This window comes from Mercenaria mercenaria, chromosome 7, assembly GCF_021730395.1.
Source record: "Mercenaria mercenaria strain notata chromosome 7, MADL_Memer_1, whole genome shotgun sequence".
NCBI classification, from domain to species: Eukaryota; Metazoa; Mollusca; class Bivalvia; order Venerida; family Veneridae; genus Mercenaria; species Mercenaria mercenaria.
In genome coordinates this window covers 25118508-25135408 of record NC_069367.1, presented here as the reverse complement: position 1 = coordinate 25135408, position 16901 = coordinate 25118508, and the positions used below count along the sequence as shown (strand labels likewise).

Sequence of the window (16901 nt, the reverse complement as noted above, 5' to 3'; positions counted from 1 at the left end):
CCCCTTTTAGACTTAAAAAATTTTGGTTAAAGTTTTACATGCAAGTTACTATCTCCAAAACTAATGCAGATATTGCTTTGAAACTTCACATGTGTCTTTAAGGTTATAAAACTAGTTGATAACAGCAAGTCCCATAACTATGACCTTCATTTTGGCCAAATTATGCCCCCTTTTGGACTTAGCAAATTCTGGTTAAAGTTTTGCGTGCAAGTACATACAGCTATTACTAAAAGGCATATAGATTTGAAACTTATTTTTTAGCTCGACTATTCATAGAATAGTAGAGCTATTGCACTCGCCCATGCGTCGGCGTCCGCGTCCGCTTCCCGATTTTGGTTAAGGTTTTGTATGTAAGCTGGTATCTCAGTAACCACTTGTGGGAATGGATTGAAACTTCACACACTTATTCACTGTGACAAACTGACTTACATTGCACAGGTTCCGTAACTCTATTTTGCTTTTTTACAAAATTATGCCCCTTTTTCGACTTAGAAATTTTTGGTTAAAGTTTTGTATGTAAGCTGGTAACTCAGTAACCACTTGTGGGAATGGATTGAAACTTCACACACTTATTCACTGTGATGAACTGACCTACATTGCACAGGTTCCATAACTCTATTTTGCTTTTTTACAAAATTATGCCCCTTTTTTGACTTATAAATTTTTGGTTAAGGTTTTGTATGTAAGCTAGTATCTCAGTACTTACTAATGGGAATGGATTGAAACTTCACATACTTGTTCACTGTCATGATCTGACATGCACTAAGCAAGTCCCATAACTCTACTCTTTTTTTTTTTCAAAATTATGCCCCTTTTTCGACATAGTAGTTTTTGGTTAAATTTTTGTATGTAATCTGATATCTCAGTATCCACTAATTGGAATGGATTGAAACTTCACACACTTGTTCACTGTCATGATCTAACATGCACTTTGAAGGTCCCATAACTCTACTTGGCATTTTTACAAAACTATGCCCCTTTGACTTAGCAGTTTTTGGTTAAGTTTTTGTATGTAAGCTGGTATCTCAGTATCCACAAATTGGAAAGGATTAAAACTTCACACACTTGTTCACTGTCGTGATATGACATGCAGTACAGAGGTTCAATACCTCTACTTTGCATTTTACAAATTATGCCCCTTTTTCAACTTTTGTATTCATTCAATTGACAAGGCTGTTGAATAGTCGAGCGTTGCTGCCTCCGACAGCTCTTGTTCTTTTTCTAGATCAATTACTCACCTCACTGGATCAAGTCCCATAACTCTTACATGTATTTTCAGAAAATTATACCCCTTTTTGGACTTAGAAAATCCTGGTTAAAGTTTTGCGTGAAAGTACATACAGCAATTACTAAAAGTCATATAGATTTGAAACTTTTTTTTTCTTTTTCTAGATCAATTACCAACCTCACTGGGTCAAGTCCCATAACTCTGGCATGTATTTTGGGCAAATTATGCCCCCTTTTGGACTTTGAAAATTCTGGTTAAAGGTTTACATGCGAGTTTCCATCTCCAAAACTAATGCAGATATTGAATTGAAACTTCACATGTGCCTTCGGGGTTATAAAACTAGTTGATAGCAGCAAGTCCCATAAATGATATGCATTTTGGTCAAATTATGCCCCCTTTTGAACTTAAAACTCTTTTGATATTTAACCTTTTTGGGTAATATTTTCCTGCTTCTGGGACAATATTTCAAATAGTCGAGCTTGGCTGCTTACGGAAAGCTCTTGTTTAATTTAACAGTAACTGTCTATCTGAGAATCAGATAGTTGAAAATCAAGGAATACCTATGAATATATAACTGATATATTGTATAAGAAATACTATATAATAATCCCCTTTCTTGCAGAGTTTCAGTCTTGCCGACTTACTATGTACCAAAAGATGGACCCCTATCCTCATATAAGGAATATGTAAGCATGTTACCTAACATTGACCATCCCGAGGCGTTCGGTCAGCACCCTAATGCTGATATCCAGTCACAGATCCAGGAAACACGTCTCATGTTCGATACCCTACTCTCACTACAGCCACAGATCAGTTCTACAGGTGGAGAATCCAGAGAAGATAAGGTAATAGATTTACTGCAGATTTCTATGTTTTTGGAGTTTCTCTGGCTGAAATGTTAATTTTCTATACTCTCTATATGTGATATTTTGGCATTTTTTGTTTTACGGGAAAGTCATAGGAGTGTTGAACTACTTTTTCGTGTGAAGAATGCAAAATATGTAATCATACGACACTACTTTTACGTGTGAAGAATGCAAAATATGTATTCATACGACACTACTTTTACGTGTGAAGAATGCAAAATATGTAATCATACGACACTACTTTTACGTGTGAAGAATGCAAAAAATGTATTCATACGACACTACTTTTATGTGTGAAGAATGCAAAATATGTATTCATACGACACTACTTTTACGTGTGAAGAATGCAAGATATGTAATCATACGACACTACTTTTACATGTGAAGAATGCAAAATATGTATTCATACGCAAATTGCTAAGTGTCATTTTAGGCCCGATACCTTAAGCTTATTTAAGAAATAATGTATAGCAAAACCGTGTTTTAACGTTATTAATACACGAAAAGAGGTTATACGTCAGCGGAATAATTTCATGCGGGCATAGCCCGAGTGAATTTTTCTGCCGGTGTATAACCGATTTTTAGTGTATTAATTTAAGTAAAACACAATTTTTCTATACTTTATTTCAATTCTAATATGCCCTATACCTAAAACAGTAGGAAATTATATAGTAGCGCTCTTTCTTGGTCGCAACAAAAACATTGACGTCATCTCATGTTAATGTGACGTCATTTAAGTGCAAGCGTGTTTTAACAGAAAAAAGCATATTAGAATTTTAATTTTTACCTGTAACCCATATGGGTGGCTCCTTCTAAAGAATGTAATTTTAGTTGCCAAATAGGGTAATATACAAAAGATTCTCCTATTTCAAAAGTGTCTCTGCCAGGTGTAAAGCCCCCATATTGGACTCTTTATCTGAAAGAATATTAACAGTTTCAGTTGAAGGTGCCATTGCTTGAAATCACTACCTCTAGTTTTGTATTAAAGTCTGGAATCTAACCCATGGACTACTCTGTCTACTCTAAATGTCTGTACCAGTACCTTTGTATGGGAAAATTATAGACCTTTTAATACCCACATTGCCATTGCACAATGCTTGTGCCTATTACAAAGAAGAATTAGTGATAAAGTTTTGATAGTCAGACTATATGCTGTAGAAATTTTACATAGAAATAGAATACTTCATTTAAAAGTTTTTACTTTCAGGTGTTAGACTTGGCAGCAAACATTTACAAACAGATCCCAGAGAATGTAGATTATGACAACACAGTTAAGATATTGTCAGTAGATCCATCACCTCTTAATGTTGTACTGCTGCAAGAGGTGCGTATTTAACTATTTATCAAAAGTGTTTACTTACCAAGGTAGCCATTAAATATGTATATTGGGAAATTATTATTGCGCGTGGACAACTCATTTTTCTTGATTACCTCAGTCAAAATAAATTCTCTGACATTAATTTCTTTTTAGCTCACCTGTCACAAAGTGACAAGGTGAGCTTTTGTGATCGCGCGGTGTCCGTCGTCCGTCGTCCGTCCGTAAACTTTTGCTTGTGACTACTCTAGAGGTCACATTTTTCATGGGATCTTTATGAAAGTTGGTCTGAATGTTCATCTTGATGATATCTAGGTCAAGTTCGAAACTGGGTCACGTGCCTTCAAAAACTAGGTCAGTAGGTCTAAAAATAGAAAAACCTTGTGACCTCTCTAGAGGCCATAATTTTCAATGGATCTTCATGAAAATTGGTCAGAATGTTCATCTTGATGATATCTAGGTCAAGTTCGAAACTGGGTCACGTGCGGTCAAAAATTAGGTCAGTAGGTCTAAAAATAGAAAAACCTTGTGACCTCTCTAGAGGCCATATATTTCACAAGATCTTCATGAAAGTTGGTCAGAACGTTCACCTTGATGATATCTAGGTCAAGTTCGAGACTGGGTCACGTGCCTTCAAAAACTAGGTCAGTAGGTCAAATAATAGAAAAACCTTGTGACCTCTTTAAAGGCCATATTTTTCATGGGATCTGTATGAAAGTTGGTCTGAATGTTCATCTTGATGATTTCTAGGTCAAGTTCGAAACTGGGTCACGTGCCATCAAAAACTAGGTCAGTAGGTCTAAAAATAGAAAATCCTTGTGACCTTTCTAGAGGCCATATATTTCACAAGATCTTCATGAAAATTGGTCAGAACGTTCACCTTGATGATATCTAGGACAAGTTCGAAACTGGGTCACGTGCCATCAAAAACTAGGTCAGTAGGTCAAATAATAGAAAAACCTTGTGACCTCTCTAAAGGCCATATTTTTCATGGGATCTGTGTGAAAGTTGGTCTGAATGGTCATCTTGATGATATCTAGGTCAAGTTCGAAACTGGGTCACGTGCCGTTAAAAACTAGGTCAGTAGGTCTAAAAATAGAAAAACCTTGTGACCTCTATAGAGGCCATATATTTCATGAAATCTTCATGAAAATTTGTCAGAATGTTCACCTTGATGATATCTAAGTCAAGTTCGAAAGTGGGTCACGTGCCTTCAAAAACTAGGTCAGTAGGTCAAATAATAGAGAAACCTTGTGACCTAACTAGAGGCCATATTTTCCATGGGATCTGTATGAAAGTTGGTCTGAATGTTCATCTTGATGATATCTAGGTCAAATTTGAAAGTGGGTCACGTGCTGTCAAAAACTAGGTCAGTAGGTCAAATAATGAAAAAACGTTGTGACCTTTCTAAAGGCCATATTTTTCAATGGATCTTCATGAAAGTTGGTCTGAATGTTCATCTTGATGATATCTAGGTCAAATTCGAAACAGGGTCATGTGCGGTCAAAAACTAGGTCAGTAGGTCTAAAAATAGAAAAACCTTGTGACCTCTCTAGAGGCCATACTTATGAATGGATATTCATAAAAATTGGTCAGAATGTTCACCCTGATGATATCTAAGTCAAGTTCGAAAGTGGGTCACGTGCCTTCAAAAAGTAGGTCAGTAGGTCAAATAATGAAAAAACGTTGTGACCTCTCTAAAGGCCATATTTTTCATGGGATCTGTATGAAAGTTGGTCTGAATGTTTATCTTGATGATATCTAGGTCAAGTTTGAAACTGGGTCAACTGCGATCAAAAACTAGGCCAGTAGGTCTTGAAATAGAAAAACCTTGTGACCTCTCTAAAGGCCATACCCTTGAATGGATCTTCATGAAAATTGGTCAGAATGTTCACCTTGATGATATCTAGGTCAAGTTTGAAACCGGGTCACGTGCCTTAAAAAACTAGGTCAATAGGTCAAATAATAGAAAAACCTTGTGACCTCTCTAGAGACCATATTTTTCAATGGATCTTCATGAAAATTGGTCAGAATTTTTATCTTTATAATATCTAGGTCAAGTTCAAAACTGGGTCACATGAGCTCAAAAACTAGGTCACTATGTCAAATAATAGAAAAAACGACGTCATACTCAAAACTGGATCATGTGGGAAGAGGTGAGCGATTCAGGACCATCATGGTCCTCTTGTTTAGATTTTGGTATCCACAAATTTATGTCTTCTTAAAATAGAAATTTTGACCAAAATTAGCCAATGATTGCCCAGTATCTTAAAAATAAAAATTAGTTTACTGAAAGTTCTTTTGCTTTGCTGTGTATTATGAGTTTTAATTGACAGCTGATATTTTTTATGCCCTGCGGGTATTTTTGGAACACTGCTAAAGCGGTCCAAAGAAATTTGAAGTTATTTAAGATTTCTTGACACAGTTAATATATTCTATAATTTTGCTGTAATAGAACCTACTTACAAAATATACTGAGTTTTATTCTTTTATGACTTAAAATTTTATGGAAACAAATTTATACCTTGAATTAAGTACAACACAAGATTATATCTTCTTTCAGAGTTATTGCTTTTCATACAGTAACAGAAGTTATAGTCGGTACGCTTTCCAGACTTTCTTTCATTCATTTGTGATGAAATCATCTTTGTAAGAGATATCAAACTGTGGTGTGATTTTGTTTTTACAGATTCAGCGCTATAATTTGTTATTGGAAGAGATACGTAAATCTCTGACGGACCTTGAGATGGGTATACAGGGTATGGTTGTGATGACGATGGAATTGGAAAGTATTTTCCTCTGTATCTTTGACGGAAGAGTTCCACCATCTTGGCTGAAGGTAAATATATACAGTGCAAGAGTTCTCATAAGCCTTTAAAAGTATTTTGTTACATTTTTGTTAAATTTAAATATCAGTCTTACTGGAAATAGCATAGAAAGAAACATTTTTTTGTTGATAAAATATTTAAAGAATTTAGTACAAAACATATTGATATATTTCAGATGATAGACAGGAATGTTTTTATGCCCCCTGAAGGGAGACATATTAGTTTTCAACTGTCCGTCCATTTGTTTGTTCGTTCGTTCGTCACAACGTTAACTTTTTGCATGAAGGCACTTTACTCGCGAACCACTGCACCCAGGACCTTCAAACTTCACATGCTGATAGTACTTATTGAGTACACGGCCCCTACTGACTTTGGGGTCAAAAGTCAAGGTCACCAGGTCAAAGGTCAAGGTGCTACGGGGACATTTGTCACCATTAGTGACAGCTCTTGTTTTGGATTTTTTTTCATGCAATGTCAACAACTGTTAATCATTTTCCCTCTAGAAATTTAGAATTAAAAGTAATCATTTTGTCATTATATTTCACAGGCCTATCCATCCATGAAGCCTCTTGCAGCTTGGACTCGAGACCTCGTCAGCCGAGTGGAACAACTGGAGAAATGGGCAACAACTGCTCATCCTCCAACAATATTTTGGATGTCAGGTTTTACTTTCCCTACTGGTTTCCTCACAGCAGTCCTGCAGACATCGGCCAGATTGAACAGTGTGTCAGTTGACAGTCTGTCCTGGGAGTTCAATGTTATGACAGTAGATGACTCCAACATAACCGGTCCACCAAAGGTAATTTATAGAACCTGGATTTAAAAAAAGGAGACATTAAAAGTTGAAATAATAGTTTATCCATACATATAAACAAATTATTTACTACAGTACAAAAATTTAATATAACCAAAATTCAGTGATCATTATTTGATGAATTAAAGTTACAACTTTGTTAGCCTGACAAGCATAAATTAATTGTCTTGAGATATAATGCTGGAACCATTGCAGAAACTTAGATTTCGTCTGACTGGTTGTTAGAGATTCCTTAATTGCTCATTTCCAGTGTTCATTCCATTTAAACAATGGTTGTTGGAGGAGGTACTTAGGAATATGGAAGGCAGGATTTCAAATTCACTTTGACACAACATGTCTTGGTTCATCTAATTTTACTAATACCATATGAAAATATGTACTGGTACATTGAGAACAGATTTTGACAGAGTTGAAATCTTCTTAGAATATCGATATAAGCAAATTTGAGGTACTGAATTTCAACTGTATTTGCTGAAATATCTCCTAGTTTGCTTTATCAGCTGTAACCAGTTTGTTCTGAATTCACATATTATGAAATAATCTATTTTATATTCACAGGATGGGGTATACATTAAGGGTCTGTACCTACAAGGAGCAGGTTGGGATAAAAAGAATCAATGTTTGATTGAGGCAATACCTATGCAGCTTGTATGTCAGATACCCACCATACACTTCAGACCTGTTGAAAACAAAAAGAAAGTTACCAAAGGTTTGTAACATTTCATTATATTGTCATAGAAATAAATACTTAATATGAATTTCCAAGTCCTATAATTTGATTATTTGTCCATCATAGAAAGAACTATGTTTGCTAGACTGTGCCTTTCCAAATCTGTCTGGTAGATTTCAAAATATAGTATGTCAAACTGGTTAACAAAGAAAATTGGCATATTGTCAGTATGGTCTTAATAATATGCAGATAACCCATGACAGTGAACCAGTAACAGTTGTTGCCCTTGTTGTTAGTGAACCAGTCAGAGTTGTTGCCCTTGTTGTTCCCATTTAGCAAGGCTTCCTCTTATTAACTGGAACACATATCAAATCTCACCATCTTTAGAAGCACCTCTCTTTCAGCTTGTATTACTTTTGAGCAAAACTGCTTAGTATTGGTTTGATTAGAGGTTAAGAGAAGAGTTCTTGCCCTTGTTCTGGGAAAAAAAGTTTTTGGCATATTTCCTCTCCAGGTATGAGACGTAGATTTGATAAAAAAATATGATTATAATTTATGACTGTTTTACAGGTATATACACATGTCCGTGCTACTATTTTCCGAACCGAAGTGGCAGTATGGGACGTCCTTCATTCATTGTTGCTGTTGAACTGAAGAGTGGCGAAAAGACAGCTGATCACTGGGCAAAGAGAGGAACTGCCCTACTCATGAGCTTAGACTATTAATACATTTTCATAAAAATTTGAAAAAGACAAATACCATGTGATCAGAATGCAAAAAACACTATAAACAAGTGATCAAAATGTGAAGAAGGACTATAAAATTTGAAGACTAAATGCAAGAGACTATTGAATATGTGAACAAAATGTGAACAAAAATGTGAAAAAGGCAATTGCTTTTTGGTGAATCTAGAAGTAGAAATAAATGACAGTATTATTACACTAATTTTGTGACCCAAAGTGAAATGCAGTTTTTAAGTATTAGATAAAAAGTGTGATTCTTCATTCATTATTATAGACAGTTTAGTTGAAATGATATTGACTGTTTGTATTGTTGACTTTGTATTATTGCTACATTTGGCTTTACCTTGTTGTGATTGTTACTTGCGGTATTTATTTTTGTGCATTTATTCCGTCCATTTTAATGTTCATTCATATAATGATATTCTGAATGAAAATGCCATACGTATTAGTGAAAGCAATACAGTTTTGATTTATTTCATATTTACAAGTACATTCCGATCTAAAAATCTTCCATCCATTTATATTGTTCGTATTTTTTTATGTGTTTCAAAAAAGCACAAAATATAAACATTATCTGCTTACATTGTAAAGATCTCCCTGTATAAAGTGCATTTTTGTATGTTAAAAAGTATTTAAATGTTTATTTATTGTTAAAGCTGTTAACTTGGAAGTTCCGTCCAATAATAATTGCATGATTTATTTGTTTTATTCTGTGATGATCCACATTCCAAATATTGTGTCTTATTAGTGTAGAACCATTTAAATTTGTGGGGACCTAGTTTTCGTGGACTTCATTTACCCTTATCATGCTGGACACAATTGATTCTGCCTTTGCAACCAGTACAGTTCTTGGTCAGCCTGCACATCCATACAGCCTGATCATGACCTGCACTGTTCACCATTCAGTCAGTATCTTTTTGGTGTGCTCCCCATTTAGCAGTTAATGGTACTGTCCGACAAATTCATTATAGAAATTTAGCAGGGTAAGGGAACATATTCATTCATTTTATTTTCAAAATATGAAATCCACAAAGTTATATCCTCATGAAATTGCCTTTTTTATATAAAAAAAAGCAAAAATTTCCTCCCCACAAAATTAAATGATTCTTCAGTATTCAAAGTATTACTGATGTTGATATAGTTTACTGCTGAAAGAATATTTTCATCTATATGGCAATATAAGATATAAGTTTATATTACATAAATCTTACATTAAAGTGAAAAAAATTGGAAACAAATTCTCGTCATTGTGGAAATTTTATGAAATGTACACTTGCAAATGAAAGACTACTTTTTTGTTGCTGAAAAAATGGTTTAATTGTTGATGTAAAGAAAAAATAAAAGAAATACCATCATAGTCCTTTTTTTCTCGTCTTTCAAAGAATGTTTATCATTCTAAATAGGCCAACAACTCCAGTTTGATGCTAAGTGAATACCATTTGATTTTAGACTGAAGATTTTTAGGCGACACAATATAAAAAATGATTCAAATGGTTTTGGGGCAAGAAAAAGGAACCTTTCTCTTATTCTCTTTTCCCCAGAGGTCCATTGATCAATATTGCCCTCTTACTGGATACCTTTTCTTTCCATATTGATGATGCTGAATATTCTACAGCTTTCTCCATAAATGACCACAATGTCCAACTTTCTCGAACAAGAAATTTCTCTAGTGAATGCCTCAGAAGTGGAGTGCCCTTGCCTGTGGACAGGAGTAATAGTCCTTTTCTGTGACCTTGACCTTTGCAGTACAGACTTGACTTGTATGCAACAAACCTCTAATTTAAAAGCCTTGAAATTCTGTGTATACTGGAATCATTATCTCTTAAATGTTTCAAAGTTGTGCAGCTTTACTGGAATCTCTTGAATTGTTCAAGTTAATTAACGTAACATAATGGAATCCTTTGAATTGTTGAAAGTTACTTAATTTCACTGGCATCCATTGAATTATTTGAAAGTTACTTAATTTCACTGGCATCCATTGAAATATTTGAAACTCTTGTAATTTTCATTGGAATCGAAAGTTCTATTGTTTCATTGGCATCCATGCAGTTGTTTGAAAGTTACACATTTTTATCAGAATCCCTTAATTTTTTTAAAGTTTTGTAGTTTCATTGGATCCCTTGAATTTTTTGAAAGTTTTTAATTTCACTGTAATCCCTGTATGGAAGTCGTTACATCCGAGACATAATGTTACGAGTCAACTAACTACTTGAAGAGCATCGTTATTATGCCTCCCGTCAGGGACATATTTTGAACAAAATATAAGAAATTTCAACTTCAAAAACAATTAGATCTGAGGTTGTGATATACAAAAGGAAATTTTTCAAAATAATCAGGTTTTCAAACCTGTCATTACCTTGACTTAACCAAGTACAAGGAGAGCTATCCTACTCTACCTGCGTCCACACCATGGTTAAAGTTTTGATGCACTTTCTATTCATCAGGATTTGTTTCAAACTTAAAATAATTACTCCTCATCACACACAAGTCATAACTCTTGCACCAATTTATCATGAATTATCCCCCCTTTTCACTTCAGATTCAGTTTTGGTGCACTTTCACTTTATCTCAGTTAATACTTGGATTTGCTTCAAACTTAAACAAGATTGCCAGACTGTCACAAAATACGCCCATCTAAATATTCAGTTACTTATCATAAAAAAAAAAAAAAAAAAAAAAAATCAGAAATTGACAGTCGGATCAAAACTGTTTGAATGCACAAGGCTAATTTCACAGATTTCGAATTCATGGGCTGTAATCCAAGAGTGCCTGGGGCTATTTGGGTGGTTATCGAACTTGGCCGAGATATCATGCCCAAAAGCATTGTCAAGTTTGGTGAAGATCGGATGAAAACTGTTAATTTGACAAGGCTAAATTCGCAGTTTTTCAACCTATTCAAAGGCCATAATCCAAGAGTGCCTTAGGCGATTTGGCTGGTTATCGAACATGGCCGAGATATTATGCCCACAAACATTGTCAGCAAGTTTGGTGAAGATTGGGTGAAAACTGTTTGACTTAGACAGCAGACATGCTTTTGGACGCCGACCGCCCACCCACCACGGGTGTTCACATAATACGCCCCACTCTTTCAGAGACTGGCGTATAAAAATTGTTCCACCTTATCGCCCATATCATATACAAGGTAACTCTGGCACCAATATTTCATAAATTATGCCTTCTTACCTAGAATTTCAGGTTTATTTTGTTGCATTTTCACTCTGTCCATCATTATAGAAGGTATTTGATTCATAGTTAAAATAATTGTTCCACATCATCACTCGCATCATTTGACACAAGGGCCATAGCTCTGGCACCAATTTGTTATGAATTATCCCTCTTTTACTTAAAATTTCAGGTTGAAGTTTTGTTGCACTTTCACTTTATCTCTGTTATTACCAAACATATTTGTACAGACCTCATGACACAAGGGTAATAACTCTTGCACCAACATTTCATAAATTTACGGTATGCCCCCTTTTTACTTAGAATTTATTTATTTTGGTGCACTTTCACTATATTTTTGTTATTTCTTATTAAATTTGATTCAAACTTAAGTTCTTCAAGGTCATTGTCCTCATCATATGACACAAGGTCCATAACTCTAGCCCAAATATTTTATGAATTATGTCCCCTTTTTACTGAGAAATTCAGATTAATTTTGATTCCTTTTTACCATATCTCTATTGTTACTAAATGGATCTGATTCAAACTTTAAATGGTTGTTCCAAAACACTTACATCACAGGACACACAGTCCATAACGCTGGCACCAATATATTATGAGTTATGCCCCCTACTTAGAATTTCCTTTTAGAGTATCCACATTGAAGTCATTAAATACTCAAGTGACAGCTCCAGCTTCCTCAGATGTGCTCAACTGCACTATTAAGCATCAGAATAGTTGAGCACTGTCTCATGTAGTGTATTCAACAATGGTTAGTAATAGATCTACAAGTAAAGTTCATTATGACAAATCATGGCTCGATTATGAAGACACATGTATATAATCGTTATAGTATGGCTGGGTAGAACAGAAAAAATTGCAATATGGTAGTAAGAAGCATGGTTTATTATCACAATTCTAACAACAGTAAATTAATTACATAACATCTACTTTGGTACATGATTTTCACACAAAATATTAGAGACAATGTGAGTCACGTGTCCCTTGTATGCACTGCTTTTAAGCAAACAATATTTCAAGTCTGAATTATTTAATACTGATTTAAAATAGAAAACGAATAGCATAGAGACCATGGGAAAAGTTCGGTTTTGCAGTTTCTGGTTATTTTCTCTAGAATGAACATTGAGACAATCCTAAAGATTGGAGGGTTCTTGGTTTTTGAGGGTTCTGGTCTGGAGGGGTTCCACTGTAAAATTTTAAAGACTAAACTATGTAAAGGTACTGAATACTGTTTGCCTTTCCCTTTCCCAATGCCCCAAAAATTCCTGCAGATATTAACAAGACTGTAAAAATAACACATTTGTTTTGAAATTCACGAATACATGGAAAATGATAAACACAGAAATTATGGCCTAATAAAGTTACGAAAAGAAAACTTGATTTTGAAAAAAAAGGGCTTTTCAATCTTCATGAGAAATAGTAAATTTCAAAAATTGAATTTTGAACAAGATTATGATACAAAAGGGAACTGAACATGGAAAGTGTACACTTATTTAACAATGCGAACCCATATACTATACAGTTGAACTTCATTCGCTCAAACTCAACTGGACAAGCAAAATTTATTCAAGTTAACGTAGTTCGAGCTATCGGTCAAAATACGTTATACAGGAATTTTGCCGGCACCTGACAATGAGTTTGAGCGAAGAGTGGTGTACTAATTATCCAAGTTCGAGCTGTATGTTCTTTATCCAGCATATACAAGTTTCCACAGTGACTGCTACAATGAACTAGAGGTGTAAAGACATAAAAATTAAGTCGACTAGAATTATCACAGACGAACAGACACAATGCATGATTATAACAGTAAATAAACTCTTACAAATAACAAAAAACAAAATGTGCGTATAAGATATGATGTGTAGACTTTTTATGCCATTGTGTGTAAAACTGTGTCAGTTATAAGGAATAACATAGAAATAAAAAATTTAGTATAAAATTTTAACAGAAAGCACTTAGTAATATCAAATGACATTCTATTTTGTTGGCAAAATAAACACTTGATATGGCAACAATTTGCATGTAGTTAAACACAATATACTTTATGTCACCTCAAATATCATGTTTTCTCCAAATATGGCTCTTTCATAGCTAGTCCTTAGATCTGACGAGATGAGCCAATTTCACAAATAAAACATGTTACCCCTAGTTTATGTTTTAGTATATGCTACGAATATCATATTGGGTTACTTAAAAGGGGTTGAAATTTTTTATGGCGGGTAGGGTGACCGTCCTCTCTGACTTCATCTGTAACGGGACTTTCCTTTGACTCGGTGGACTTGTGAGAACATCTCTATATGGACTTCTTCGCGGGGACTTGGCATCCTGGAATATAAACAGGTATTGTATGAACTGACCAATGAAAATTAGCATGTACCATAATAGTATATCCTCAGAACCTCAGATAAACATCACTGCCAGGGCTGCATTTTACAAGAGAAGGGGATCTAGCAACCAAAATTCAAACTTTTCTTCTCAAATTCATAACTGAAAATACTGATGACTATAAATCCAAGTTCTATAAATTGGTATGTGATAAAAAAAAAAAAAGATCATAACTTTTTTTATCAACTGATACTATGCATTGTTCTTGCTTGAGGTCATGACTACATTAAATTTTGTTTTCCTTACCATTTTTCTATTTAGTACCTGTACACCTAAACATTTCTGTACTGGTTTTAAACAACATGGAAAAGACTGTACAGAGAAAATATGGCATATCATAATAACAAAAGACTTACAGTCATTTCTAAGATTTTAGATTGCAAGTCTACAATGGTATAGTCTCCAAGACTTTTTGTGAGTTCTTCCTCTTGGTGCTTTTGCATCTCCTCATCTTCGAGAATTTTGAACCCCGCTTTGTAATGGTCCATTAAGTCTTTACGCTTTATCAAAGATTTTGATCTCTGTTTGCCTGAGCAATGATCGTGACTTACCCTACGAGCTTCTCCGGTTGCTAAAAAACGAAAAGAGTTTTAGTTAGAAATAACAAATCTGATGGATGCATTATATCAGAAGCGTACAACTCGGACCTTGTTCCTAGTAGTATCTAACATAAAATTGTAAGGATTATTTTTTTTATTTCCGAAATATTTTGTGTCTCTTAAAGAAAAAATAATTGTTCTTATCAGCAGTAATAATCAACAAATGTAAATTTGTAGACAGTTGAAACATTTCTTAAATCCAATCAGTATTGACTTTGAATGATATACTACAATTTTTGAAGCTTTGTTGTCGGAAATGTCAAATGTATGTCCTTTCCAACAACTGTGTTTTGCAATAGTATGAGCAGTAGACACTAAAACAAGAGTGCCAGACTGTCACAAAAACTGTTCAACTAATATAGGGGACAAGGCTAAAAATGCAGATTTTTGAGTAATTCAAGGGCCATAATCCAGGAGTGCCTGGGGCGATTTGACTGGTTATCGAACTTGGCCAAGTTATTTTGCCCAAAAACATTGTCAGCAAGTTTGGTGATGATCAGATGAAAAGTGTTTGACTTAGAGAGCGGACATGCTTTTGGTCGCTGAACGCCACCTGCCGCCAGTGACATGTTCACATAATACGCCCTGCTCTTTCAGAGACAGGCATATAAAAAAGATGCAGAGATTGAGATGTACTTGAGAACAACTTATAAATGGATGAATATCATCATCTAACTAAAATGTGTCTGCAGGACACAGGCTGTGCCCCCCACTGGTACATTTGTCACAAATAAGGGGAAATAATTCAAATGTTTGCAGTCTTAATGGGGTATAGCCTCAAAAAAAAATATGAAAAGGATTCATTATTCTATACCACATACTTTTTGAGCTATGAACATCACAAACAAAAAATCCACTATTTTGGCTATTTCAAGGGCCGTAACTCCAAGTGTGCAAGGTCACATTATGATAAATACTCAAGCAAGGTTTCATGAATTTACATTAAATACTTTTTGAGTTAGGTACATTATTAGGTGAAAATGTGCATTTTTTTGCTATTTCAGGGGCCATAACTTTAAACATAGGGGGAGGAGCCAGCAAATAAATAAGAGGTATGCAAGTTAATATCATGATTAAGACTCATGTAAGTTTTAATCCATTTATAACATATACTTCCTGAGCCAGGTGCATCACAAGGTGAAAATGTGCATTTTTGACTATTTCAGGGGCCAAAACTCTAAAAATAGGGGGCAGAGGCAGATAAAAAATAGGAGGTGTGCAAGTTCATATCATGATAAAGACTCATGCAAGGTTTAATTAATTTATTTCAAATACTTTATGCGTTAGGCGCGTCACAAGGTGAAAATGTGCATTTTTTACTATTTCAGGGGCCATAACTGTGAAAATAGGGGGCGGACCCAGATGAAAATTAGTAGGTGCGCAAGTTCATATCATGATTAAGACTCATGCAAGGTTTCATTAATCTATATCAAATACTTTTTGAGCTAGGCGTGTCACAAGGTGAAAATGTGCATTTTTGACTATTTCAGGGGCCATAACTCTAAAAATAGGAGGCAGAGCCAGACGAAAAATAGGAGATGCACAAGTTCATATCATGATAAAGACTCAGGCAAGGTTTAATCCATTTATATCAAATGCTTTTTGAGTTAGGCGCGTCACAAGGTGAAAATGTGCATTTTTGACTATTTCAGGGGCCATAACTCTGAAAATAGGGGACGAACCCTAATGAAAAATAGGAAGTGCGCAAGTTCATATCATGATTAAGACTCATGCAAGGTTTCATGAATCTATATCAAATACTTTTTGAGCTAGGCATGTCACAAGGTGAAAATGTGCATTTTTTACTATTTCAGGGGCCATAACTCTAAAAATAGGGGGCAGAGCCAGACGAAAAATAGGAGGTGCGCAAGTTCATTTCATGATAAAGACTCATGCAAGGTTTCATCAATTTATATCAAATACTTTTTGAGCTAGGCGCGTCACGAACTTCGGACGGACGCACAGATGCACGGACAACAGCAAATCTATATGTCCCCACCACTCATGGGGAGGGGGCACAAAAATGACTTTCAGTATATGACTTTCTCTGATATAGGTTTTCCCTCAAAATGATTAAATTCTTGGTTTGGTGCTCCTGAATAAAATTGGCTCATGCTGGCAAACCTACAGCCCCACCAACTATTCAAAATGTAATTCAATTCAATTCAGTTGAAAAATTAAATCAAATTAAATTAAATTAATAAAAATAAAAAATAATGGAAATTATTTTAGAATTAAAATAATTTAATTTCTTTTTTCTCAAATTGTTG

The 16901-nt window shown here is 34.8% G+C and overlaps 2 protein-coding genes across 6 annotated transcripts in view; one reads left to right on the top strand and one right to left on the bottom strand.

The window, feature by feature from the left end:
* LOC123554677 (dynein axonemal heavy chain 2-like) overlaps window positions 1-9821 on the top strand; it is an 87492-nt gene extending 77671 nt beyond the window's left edge. For all 5 annotated transcript variants that reach the window (XM_053547821.1, XM_053547820.1, XM_053547817.1 and 2 more), the window contains 6 exons: window positions 1851-2073; window positions 3302-3418; window positions 6099-6248; window positions 6785-7036; window positions 7610-7760; window positions 8292-9821. In XM_053547821.1, coding sequence (XP_053403796.1) covers window positions 1851-2073; window positions 3302-3418; window positions 6099-6248; window positions 6785-7036; window positions 7610-7760; window positions 8292-8446 — 1048 coding nt within the window. In that variant the 3' untranslated portion in view covers window positions 8447-9821. The remainder of the gene's footprint in view (window positions 1-1850; window positions 2074-3301; window positions 3419-6098; window positions 6249-6784; window positions 7037-7609; window positions 7761-8291) is intronic.
* Window positions 9822-12514: 2693 nt separating this feature from the next.
* The window catches only part of LOC123554678 (uncharacterized), a 91581-nt gene continuing 87194 nt past the window's right edge, over window positions 12515-16901 (bottom strand). Inside the window, exons 26-27 of the mRNA XM_053547816.1 lie at window positions 14389-14603; window positions 12515-13972 (exon numbers count right to left, since the gene is read on the bottom strand). Of these exons, the coding sequence (XP_053403791.1) occupies window positions 13838-13972; window positions 14389-14603 (350 nt within the window). The 3' untranslated portion in view covers window positions 12515-13837. The remainder of the gene's footprint in view (window positions 13973-14388; window positions 14604-16901) is intronic.